Source organism: Meleagris gallopavo, chromosome 4, assembly GCF_905368555.1.
Source record: "Meleagris gallopavo chromosome 4, MGAL_WU_HG_1.1, whole genome shotgun sequence".
Taxonomy (NCBI): domain Eukaryota; kingdom Metazoa; phylum Chordata; class Aves; order Galliformes; family Phasianidae; genus Meleagris; species Meleagris gallopavo.
Genome location: NC_139407.1, coordinates 17,544,381 through 17,556,515, shown reverse-complemented (window position 1 = coordinate 17,556,515; position 12,135 = coordinate 17,544,381). Strand labels below are relative to the sequence as shown.

The window sequence follows — 12,135 nt, the reverse complement described above, 5'->3', positions numbered from 1 at the left end:
CATTCTCTGCTGGATCTTAAGCACCAATATCAGCTGATAACTTTTTGGAAAAATAGGCAAGGAGTACATGGTTCTTTATTAGAAATGGTGAACCCAGTAACCTTTGAAGATGTGCCGCTGACCAACTGTATCTTCCTGAGGAAAGCAGAGGATTCTCTATGCTTTCAGAACAAGTAGGAAGCTTGAGGCATATGGGTCACCTGAAAACTTTGTGTTTCCCAAGCTAATCACTTCTGTCAGGCTAAAAAGAAGGATACAATACATAGTAATGAGAAAATGTACTAAAATCACTGAGCACAAAGAAGCTCTTGATGATTCCAGATGCTTTGAACTTTCTGTGAATTTAGAATAAATAATTACTCTGAAATCTAAAATAGTTATCAATGTTTTTGTTCCAAATATGAAATTTATTGCTAAGTTTTGCTGGCATATGTTTTTAAGACCTTATTTTGGTCAAATGCCAAAAATAAAAGGTGGTCCACAAAAACACCTGTTGAGAAGAAATGCTGTAAAAGACGTACAGAAACTTTTATCAGATCACCAGGTCAAACCCTAAGGGGAAACTTGGGAACTGACATAGCTGCTACTAGAGCTTAGACATTTATAATGTACTGCAAACAAAGAGAAGTACTGATCAGCTACTTGAAATACTACGTCTGAGGTAGAGATGGTTAGACTGCCATAGTCTGAGCTTAACCACTGTTAAGCTCTCAAACTGAATTTTTCTTTACACTAAGAATTGCAGAATAAAGGCTCCTGGATACATGTGAACTGACAGAAGAAGTCCAGTCGAATCCTATTGCCTTGTTTTGGCAGACTTGCACATTTAACCTATTAAATGAATGAAAGTATATCTAGCCATACAAAATTTTGTTTGGTTTTATTTTCAAGCAACACTAATAGAGAAGTTAGAAACTGGAAAAGCAGGCATCCCATTAGGCACTGATAAGAAAACTTCATGCATCAAGTATATACTATTTCTTACACTAGAATTTACTTTGTCACACAAGATACTTGTAACTCAAACTGAATTGATAGTCCCTTAATTCTGTAGATTGGATTAACCTGTGAAAACTCTTCCAAGAAAAAAATAATCAGTTTCAATCCTGGGTAACAGTCAAATTATTGATGTTTCATACCCATACCCCATACTTGTAATCATTAACAGCTCCTACATGATTTAGTCCTGATACCTCATGCCTCAATAAGAAAGGTCCTCTCCCACATGCTGCCTGATAACATGCACAGGAGGCAGAAAAGCCTCCAAGGTAATATTTCCACATGTGTAAGCTTTCTGCTTCTGAGTCACATGCAGGCAAACAAAAATAAGCCCTCAAACATAACCACGCCTGGTTGCTGAACAGAATTTAAAGAATGAAAGCTCAATGCTTTGTCTTCACAAAGGTGCATTTTACCAACTGCCCAGAAAGTGTACTACGCATAATTACAGAGACACATGAAACAAGAGCAGAGAAAGGAAGAGTAAAGGGTTCACAATACTTTATGACTAAGTACATACTTATCCACACAGCTGCAATCTCTTCTACCTCGAGAAACAATAAAATACTAAGTATGACAAGGACTAAGCAACACAGCAAGGCAGTAAAATGTCTTTTTCTGATTGATTTCTCACAACAGTGGTTTTAATATTCTTCCGTAACATGCTTATTTCTTCACATTCAAATCCTTTCACAGCCCTTCTTCTGCTTTTCCTGGAATTTTCTTTATCATTAGTCATATAGAAACAGAAACTAGAGCATTTTAAAAGCAACCTGGAATTCTCTACATAACAGGATACGCGCTTGCTTTATAGCGTATTGAGACTATCTTTACAGGTACAAAAATCAGATTCATGATGCCAAAGACATTTTCTAAGCTAGAAGGAATTGTATCAGGCTAAGAATAATTTAATTATTCTACTTGTCCTGTGCCAGTTTATCTTCAACAATCAGAGTTAAGTGAGTATTTCAATAATGAGGAAAACTAAAAATGAAATGATAGGTGAGATTCCAAAGCTCTGCATCTCAGGGCTGGTAAAGTTATACTGTTTTACTGTAACAGGAAAAGAACCATCAGTTTAGGCTTTTAACAGCTCACAATGTTCTTTATCCCCCACAGAACACAATGGGGTTTGTGCACATAGTTGCTTCACTGCAATCCCAAACAGCTGAACTTAGTTATTTAGTCTTTAGTTGCAATTCCAGCATTATTTATTAATTGAAATTGTCATAAGAAACCCATTTCTCATTCTGTCATATTTACACATACTGTTGTTCTCTTTTATTTAGGGAGATATTATAGTCTATTCCAATTTTAAACAGAAGTTGGAAGAGTTAAAACTCTGAATTTGATTCCTCTATTTTTTTGTTTAAAGTCCTTAATGAGGAAAAAAGGACCATAACACTGCAGGCTTTTTGTGGTGTCTTAGATAATCAATACATCGCTGTCTTATAAGCTCCTTAGTAAATGTTACACGTTAGAGGCATGTTTGGCTTATTTTCTCGACTTTTGATACTGCATCTTTCTCTAGATGTCTCACTGAAATTCCTAGTAATAGTAATATTAACATGTCTTAAGGTACATTTAAAATTAGAACAAATGCAAACACTCAAAATCTAAGGCTTGCAGAAAACGGCTGCTAGCTTTTGTACAACTACAATGTTACATTTTGGCTTATTCAGCTGAGAGCTTTTTCAGGTTTCATGTGGTAGGTATACATCACTATCCTCATAGAATATCCTAGAAAGTCTAATAAAGATTAAAGCAATAACACTTCTGTGAAAGTTAAATAGGACTCTAGAGATAAAACTTGAAACACGAATAGTCTTTTCGTAGAGCTTTACAAGACCGAATGAGTACTTCTGGAGTGCATCACACTTGCTGTTAAATATTTTTCTTTCAAAGCAGGACATGGATGTAATTGAAAAGGTCTGAGCAGCCAGCAGAGGACAGTGCTCAAGAATTCTATTACTAGCCATCTTCAGGCAGGAAAAAGAAGTATTCAGTAGGTGCTAAGCTCTGCTGAAGAAAGCACATGTGCATATGCACACATCGATGGCCACATATACGCAGAGAAAAGCATTCATTCTAAAATTTGCCCATAACAATGCCGCTATTAAAACCAGCCATTTCAGCAACACTGCTTTGAGCCTCTATTGTCTTCAGATTCCACAGCAAGCCTCTTCAAGAAAATAACTGGATCAGGACAAAGCACTGGGTGTTCAGGCGCTAATGAAAATAATATTTTCAAATTGTCCCCGTAGAGCCTTCAAAACGTGCAAGAGTCCACTGATGCATTCAATCACTTCCTTAACTTGCCAAGAAGTTAGGTCTATGAGGCTTTTGTGCTCTGCACAACATAACTTGGTTATTTTAAGGTCATTAATTTCCACCAACCCAAGGACTGTTTTTCTGTTACTGGGAGTCTGTTATTCTTTTAAATCCAAATCTCAGTACACAAAGCTCACAGTTAGATGATGAGCAAGAAAGGGTTTTTTAAATGTCAAGCTTCTCACTCCATCTTCTTCCAAACAAACACATTGATGCAGATTAATCACTAAGTATCACTGTAATATGCATTCTGAACCTAATGGTTTCAGTACATTCTAGCAGGTTTCTTAATACTAATGATCAGTTCCCCACCAGCTGACTTTCAACTACTTGTAATTATTAAGATACGCCCTAGGTGATATTTTATTGGTAACATCTCTCAGTAAACTCTGGAACTACAGCAGACGCTCTGAGAAAAGCATTCAAATGATCTTGCACCTGCAGGTTTTCAAGGTATGTAAGCAGTGCATATCTACCAACAAAAACATTTTTAAAAGTTGCTGAAAAATTATTTGATTGATTGGACTATATAGGTATGTCACTCTAGGCCCTCCATGCAATACTACTACCAAGTGCTGCAGGTAAGATCTTTTTCACCCTGAACAGTCACTAAGTTCTACATATGTACTGTCTCTGAAATGTAACCACTAACACATTTTGCCATTTGGTTTCTGATAAATACACAACACTAGGCGTACAGTAATTGATTGAGACTGCATTCAGCTTGCCTGACTACTTGAAGGAAAATACATTGTTAATCAATTTTAGAAAGATGCATTATTTCATATATTACAATTCTCCAGGCAACAAATCTCAAAGATGAGAATGAATCTGACAGAAGAGTACATACGTTGTTGTGAAATTAGTCTGTGAGAGACTACGCAGCCAATTGTTAAGACCTCTGTAATAGCATTTTATTCTGCTTGAAATGCATTGAAGGAGGTGGCCAAGAGAAGCAGGATACTATTGAAAGAAAGTATTTAGAGGTTCCATATGCCAGCTGAACAGCTTTCTAATACAGAAAATTGAGACTCAAAAACCTGCTAAAATAATTTTTTAATTACAGTGAAAAAATCATCTTACAGCTAAAATGTTACAAGGATCAATTTCTAAGGGCTTTCTTGCCAGGAAAAAAAAAAGGCAACAAAAATAAGAAGCCCAATAAACAGGTAACTCAGAGTAATTTTCATTTATTGTCATCAGTTTTTCAGAGCAGAGATGAGTTTTGCTTGCACCATTCTTGTAAGCAAGAATGAAGATGCTCAACACAAAATATGTATAGTGTCAAACAAGTAGTATGTTGCATTTGTGAATCATTAACACTGAGGGTTTTTCTTTTTTCTTTTTTCTTTTTAAATTCAAGGTGTTTTTTTATTTTTAAAAAGGAAAGTCTTATGTTTTGTAGGCATCTGAGAAGCAGGAGAACAGTCCTTTTGACAGTAATAAAGCAAAACAAACAAAAAGAAAAGAACAACAAACTAGCAACATGATTTTAGAGTGATACAAGCTATCATAAGGATATGATGAGTTACCGGATAGCCATTTCGCCCTGGTAGACCCTGGTTGAATGAGATGAAATGGTATGACACACATTAACACCACAGCCAAGACATGTGACATCAAAAGCATGCAGCATACATTACTGACAAATTAAATTTTTTTACGTCCATTGCTTTTTGCTATGTGAAGATATTACAAGCCAACAAATATGAAATAGGTACTATTGTGGTGAAAAAAATAAAAATGATTTGGCAATGTAAGTCAGGTATCTTAACTTGTTTTAAACAAAAGGCTACCAACTACTTTTGACGTGCAGTGAAATTCCTTTTATTATGAAGAGTATTATCTATATAGACAGACTGAAGGGCAATACGTAGTTAGAAGAAAAAATGTTGTAGAGCTTAGTCAGTAAGATAACAGATACATAGGCCACCACTAGAATATAGGTGCCAAAGAAGAAATTTGAGAATGCTATAACTGATCATAACAAAATTGAAAGCCCCAGCCTTTGACTGTTATCATACGTGACACAGCCATCACATACAAATAAACAGAGTACTGCAGTATCTTTCGACAATACAACGTACCTAAATTCTATGGAATCCATGCAGCATATATAAATACTTGCTATTTTAAATGAAAAGGATTGCCACAGTATCCAGGGGAAAACTATAATTGAGTTTGCAACAGTTACTCCCAGCCAGATCCTGTCTATCATAAAGTGAATTAAGAAAAGATACCACCTTTTTAAATGGCTTGTAGAAAATTAAACCTTTACTGACTTTCAGCACGATGAAGTATTGTAAGGCAGTTTTGTATACGAGACTCAGGATTATAAATGAGACTTCTTAATAATGGGTCAGCCTTCTGAGCTATTTCAGGTTTGTATTGATACTACCACAATCTAGACTTTTTTCCTTAAGGGAACCTACACTAAAACGGAGTTCAAGTCAGAACATTAATAATGAGGCACATTGCGAACTCTCACTATTATTGCTACAGGAAAATCACTTCTATCATGATTTGTTTGTTCTTTGTGTTTCGTGGGAAGACTGCAAAAGAAATTGAGGAAGCCAATATTTCTTCCAAATAAACAGCACCATTATATATTAAGCCTGGCTTTTCATTGATGGCTTGTTAAATCAATTTGCCACTATGAACTGCTGAGCATGTGGTCTTATCTTTCAAAGATAAGTAATCAATGCCCAGTACAGACAGCTTACACTTAAGTCATTACCTCACATAGCAGAAATCCAAAATTTTAGTTTACTATTTTCAAATCTGTAGGATAAAATAGACAGATAACCTGATCCAGTAAAGAAAAAAGCTCTTCAAACAGAATTAAAAAAAAAAAAATACTGCTTTGGCGATCAGGCTTTCACATCATATGGATGGCATAACAAACAAATGTTTGAAATACGTGTGTTTACTGTTCTTCAAGTTTGACTTTCAACTTACTCTGGGACATACCACAAAACAAATAATAAAAAAACTGAGGACCTTCTCTTGTAAACAACATCAGCATGAGATTCAACAAAATACTAAACTGAACAGTCTTATTTTCTATTCATTTCACACAAGTACTTACTGGCTTTAGTAGCAATTACACCACAATGAGTTGGACAGCCCATATACTTCCAAAGAACAAGGAGTTTTGACCCCAAGGATTTGTGACAATGGCAGAGCAAGCTACTACCCAGTAAAAGGTAGAGTGACGGAGTCTAGACTTAACATAGCATACTCACTTATTTTTATATTGTAGTAAAATTTTTGTTACCAAATCATAAGCAAAATGAATATAATGTACTTACATGGAATTGTGATCCGAACTGCTATCTGGAGTGCTGAATGTAAAGCTTTATAGTTTTAGATATAATTTTCTTAAGGAACTTTCTGGCTAAATTATTCAGCTCCAAAATAATTAGCGAGTGTTTATGCTGTGTAAGTATAAACATCAAGATTCCCTCCTGTTGATACACGATCAGTTTATTGTGGTGGTAACAAAACAGGATCTAATATCGATTTCTCCCTGATTCTGGAAGAACCAACAATGTATCACTGTACTTACAGGAGGTCCTGTGGGGAGGGAGGATGGGAAAAGAGGAGGGGAAAAAAAGACAGACAAAAAAAGAATTTGTAAGCTTATGAAGTTAAAGACAGACACAAATGTACAAATCTAAACAAAAGGTCTCAGGATTGTAAGCCAGCAATGCTGCTAATGCACTGTACACTTTTTCCCATTCAAGTTCTTTTGGTTTTGGCTGTGCTTTGCAAGTTGTAAATACAGCTAATGCTCAAATGCATGCTCTTACCTTACCAAAGAAGTCAATCCTTCAACTATGGTCATGCAATCTTATGAAAGTTGTTTCTCCATCCATTTCCATGCAATTTTATGCCAGGCCAAAAATACCAGCCATGGACTATGGCTCGTTTTGTCAGACTCCACACAAAACAAATGTAACCACATCACCACTTTCAGTTGCTACACAGTTAGGCATCTCATCACAGCTTGGCTGCAAAATTGCACAAAGTACCCTTGGCATTTAACCTTGGCATCTAGTCAAGACATACATGCACCAGCATCCTCCAGCCTTCTAACTTGCTTATAAGGGGAGGTTTCAGTGGCCACCTGACAGTGCTGAACTTGCTTTTCATCACCTTCCTTTCTCAAGGCACACGTATAAAACATTCCTTGTTAAAATGTCACACTTCATGAAGTGATATTTGCACATTTTTTCAATTATTTAGACTCAAAGACTTTTGTATAGCAGTTCTTGGAAACATTATCAAAGGGCTACAAATCAAATCTACTGTTTCAGTCTTTTTAAGCTGAGCAGCTGCAGCTCTCAAACCAATGGCATTTCATTAGCTTTTATGCCTCTCTCTAATTTCTGAATAAAGTGAAGTGGAAAAGGAGTATAAAACTACAGCAGCTGTACTCTGAGATTGCTTTTAATATTGATAGCCCTTTGTTTTTAACAATGCAATTTTATTATCCTGTAACTAAAGTGATTTCTTTATACTGGTAAATATTCTTAAACAGCATTTTAAAGTGCAGGTCTGTTTTTAAATGGGAGAGATCAATTTCCTTTATTAATAGTTTAATGTGTGTTTATTTGAGACATAAAATGAACAAACAAGCATACTGCAGTGTAATTGCCAAGAACATTTGTAAGAGTCTTTAACCACAGAATATATTTCTGTAGCATAGCATTTGTCTCTAAGTAAATATTAATCCAATCTCAAATGAAAACATCAAGGTGATTTACATTAACTTTTGGTAGGGCTTGTTTTCAGTTTTCTGATGCAGGAAAATACAGAAAGAGCCAGATAAATGACAATTTAAAGGGTTAAGAAGAGCTAATAATGAATTTATGGAGAGCACGTTGATTAGAATGTTTTCCTTACTAGCAGAACAGACAAGACAACCAAGGAAATTAAAAATGAACATTTTCTCCTACATTAGTTCTAGAAAATTCACCTTCATTGAAGGCTCAGTCCACAGGGTTGTTTCAAAAGAAATTTCAAGCTTTACACCAACGTTCAGACCTCAAGAGCAAGCTCCCCAATACAGGATAACAAACAACCCAATATTTTTCTTATTTCCATAACAACTAACTTGCTACTTGTTTCTAGTAAACAGCAGTGTCTCTCATGCAGAGCACTCTATTTATCACATTATTTCCCTGGATACTGACATCCTTAACTTACTCCCTTCCTTCTAAAACTTCATCTCAAGCCAGGAAGGCCAAATGCAATGCTGACTTAGAGTATTCCAGCTGCTGACTACCAGAGTTTCTCTGATCTATGCTAACCTCAGAAGATACTGGAATGATTTGACAGTTACCAGTAACGTTGCCAATTGTACTATGCCAAACATTATGAAGGGTAACTACAAAGAAAGGACACTAGAGACTGAACAACTATCCAAAGGGCCACCAGGTACATGCCAAGGGTCACAAATTTCTACAAAAGAAGTTTCAGAGCTCTCTTTCAGAGCAGTGAAAAAAATGAATGCATGCTGGTATGCAACTTCCCAAAAACACGCAGGCATCAAACAGCAACGCAATTTAGGAAGGTGAAAACTTACCAGTCTCTCCTCTTCTGCCCCGCTTACCTCTTTTCCCTGGAGGACCTAAAAAGAAGATGGTACATTTTAACAATTTTTCTTGAAATCAAACACGTAGAATATCATTTGAGTTTGATGCTCAGGAATGGCTGTATAAGACAGTCAGAGAAAGATCCAGAGAAGTAGCTGAGCAGGGCCAAAGATAGAACGATTCAGGAAGCTGAAGATGAAATGAAGACCTACACTACACAGTACAGTCTCTGAGAAAAAAAAAAGTCTGGGGGAAACCGTAGAGGTTATCCTGCTCACCCCTCTTTCTCAAGGCACAAGTCAACTACTTTGAAAATATTGCTACAACTTCCACAGGCTCGTTTCCCCAAGTATTTATTTCACTGTTCTAATGACAAGAACATTTTTACGTCCAACTTACTGCACAGAAGCTCATCAATTCTTATGCTAGCCACCACAGACTTCAGATTAGACACAATTCCATTCCCTTCCACTCCTTTAAGCAAAAACCAAACCAAAAACCACACCTAAAGTCTTTGTATTTTTATATTCCTTTTAATTGCTATACCTTTCCTTCAATCTTCTTAAGTCTAATTTATCACAAAGCATTAAACTGCTTTCAGTTATTCCTACACAAAACAAGGTTAGCATGTATTTGTAAGAGTACATCCTCTTGTAAAAACAACCTGCCCTTATCTGAAAATATTGATAGAAATAATGACAAAGAAACCCTTACTTGGCTCCCCACACCCCAAATACTAACAACAACTTGTCTAGGTTGCTTTGCTTCCATTTTATGTGTTTGCCTTAACAGACCAGCTTGGTCCTTGTATACTTTTTGCTAAGGAAACCCTTATTAGTCATAGTTCTTTCCTCACAAATATTTACATACTACAGTAAGAGTTTTCTGACGTCTCTAAAGAAAAATAAAATATTTTTTGTCACTCATTTATGCACTTCAACATCCTCCCTAAACCGCAGGCATCAATATCACATTCCTCTTTTCTTCTTAATGACTTGGACAAACTGTTCTGTAAGTGCAGGGAATGCACAGTCACTTCCCCCTGTACAGCTAGGATGAAAGGAGACAACTTCTGTCTTGTTCTAATAATGACAGTGGTAGCATAATGCTATGAAAGTTTAAGACAACAAAATTAAGACATTAAAGACAAAAGGAACAGTGTAGGATATTCATTATCAACAGAATATCAAGCAAATGAGAATATTTTGCTGTTATATCTGAAAAACTTCTAAAATGCAACTTCTTTATGGACAACATGCAGCTTTCTCCTGAAATGCTCTGGCCTCTGCAAGAGATATACACGGGAACTTCTTACACAGGTAAGAACTTGTTTCATGTAATACATTTCTATGTAGGGTTTTTTCCCAACATTTTTTTTCCAGCTCTAATACTGAAACTTGTCAGTTTCCTTATGCATCCCTGCAGCCATGCATCAGCCTGCTGTGAGATTTCTCTAGCTGCCCCAAGCTCTCAAATAGGGGTACACAGAAGTTTGGGCTGATCACACACATACATGCAAAAGATAACTACAAGCTTATTTACCTGGAAACAATCCTTTTTCTTTTCTATCCTTCAGCATAAAACAACAAGATATTCACAGTCTGTTTTGTGGAATACTATTTTATTACAGTTCAGCTGCACTATAGGTGTGCACATGCATATATGCACCTCTACTGCCAAGTTTTCCCTTGAGAAAACTACAGAACTTCAGAACTAAAAAAACTTCAGCTGCAGACAAGCAGAAGGCAGAACCCAAACAGAAAACCATGTTGATAATCCCAAGTTATGGATATTAGGAAGCAGGGAATTTCATCCAGTAAAACAGCTTTCCACAGAAAATTAACCTACCAGTTGGGTAGCTTCCTGCAGTGATGGCAGAGAACAGGCTCTAGGAACAGTTCTTCCCTTTGACAGCAAGCACTGATCCCTCCCAAACCATTACTCTGAGGAGACTAGATTCAGATGTGTGCAAGTATTCAGCACCGGAAAACTATTACAACATTCCCACAGTAAGCACAACATTGAAGTTAGGAAAATAATTCTGGATTTTAAGTAGCATCAATGAACTCGTTCACTGCCCAGAGATGAGCAACTCCCTTTTCCACCTCCAATAGCTTTTTACACTTCTGCATTACTCTGGACTCTTTCAAGGCACTGGCCTTTGTAAACCCTTCAGAAATTGAGAAATGAAAGGTGGATCTTTCAAAGGCTCTCAACCCAGTGAGAGCTTTCGAAGAAATATTTTTATCCATATTTATTTATTTTTATTGGTACAAGACAATGCTTTTTAAGCACTTACTCACAGATGGTTCCGATTCACAGAAACACAGAAATGCTCACATGTAAGACCATCACTAGATGACCTACTGCCTCAGAACGCACATGAGCTTTCATCTTTTTCTTGAACAGGCTGCTTTCCCTACATTTTAACTGTTATCATCATCTGCTGCTTTAAGCAATTCCGCTTATCAAAACCCTGGGTATTTTGCTATAAATATTAATTTTCCATCTGTCTAGAGTTTTATAACTCTGCACTAATTGGAGGACGTGGTGGAGATTCATTGCAGCAACAGGAACAGACAGTGGAGTCAGGCACAACTTCATCTTACAAAGTTCAGGCTTTTTTTTTCTTTTTTTACAGCTTGCACAAGGATACAAGATTATGATGTAAATATTCTGAACTTTCATGACCAGGATAAAAATCTCTCTACAATATTACTAGAAAGGCCCATGCTGAATTGAATTTAATACAGAGCATTTAAGTAGTAGTTTCTTTCAAACATCTATGCATATTAAAAATGGATACTTTAAAAAGAAAAACAAAGGTCAAATCTCAGTGGAATGAGCTGCCTTAATAAAAATTAACGATACTGAGCAATAAGCAAAAGTCAATTTATAGTAGCTAAGTTTGCCAATACATTGTTTTCTTAAGCTTACTAGATTTACCTGTAGGTAAGGAGTAAAAGTAAATTGCCCAAGGATCAGCTGTTTTTCGTTTTTAACTTAGTTGAGCTTCACAATATTAGGAACTATTTTATTTTACCACAACAATTTATGAGCCTAACTTTCATTAAGGTTTTTTTTTTTTTAATGTTTAAGAAACAAAAATTTAACACCATATCTACGAAGAGAATTTTGAAAATGAAAGAAATAAGGAGATTTTTTTTTAATTTAAAAAGTCAAATAGTTATCTTCTCAAGCATAA

The 12,135-nt window shown here is 36.0% G+C and overlaps 1 protein-coding gene across 1 annotated transcript in view; it reads right to left on the bottom strand.

Moving 5' to 3' along the window:
* Positions 1 to 413: 413 nt before the first annotated feature.
* LOC146544425 (collagen alpha-1(XXV) chain-like) overlaps positions 414 to 12,135 on the bottom strand; it is a 156,520-nt gene continuing 144,798 nt past the window's right edge. The window contains exons 3-4 of the mRNA XM_085221938.1: positions 8,921 to 8,965; positions 414 to 490 (exon numbers count right to left, since the gene is read on the bottom strand). Coding sequence (XP_085078064.1) covers positions 414 to 490; positions 8,921 to 8,965 — 122 coding nt within the window. The remainder of the gene's footprint in view (positions 491 to 8,920; positions 8,966 to 12,135) is intronic.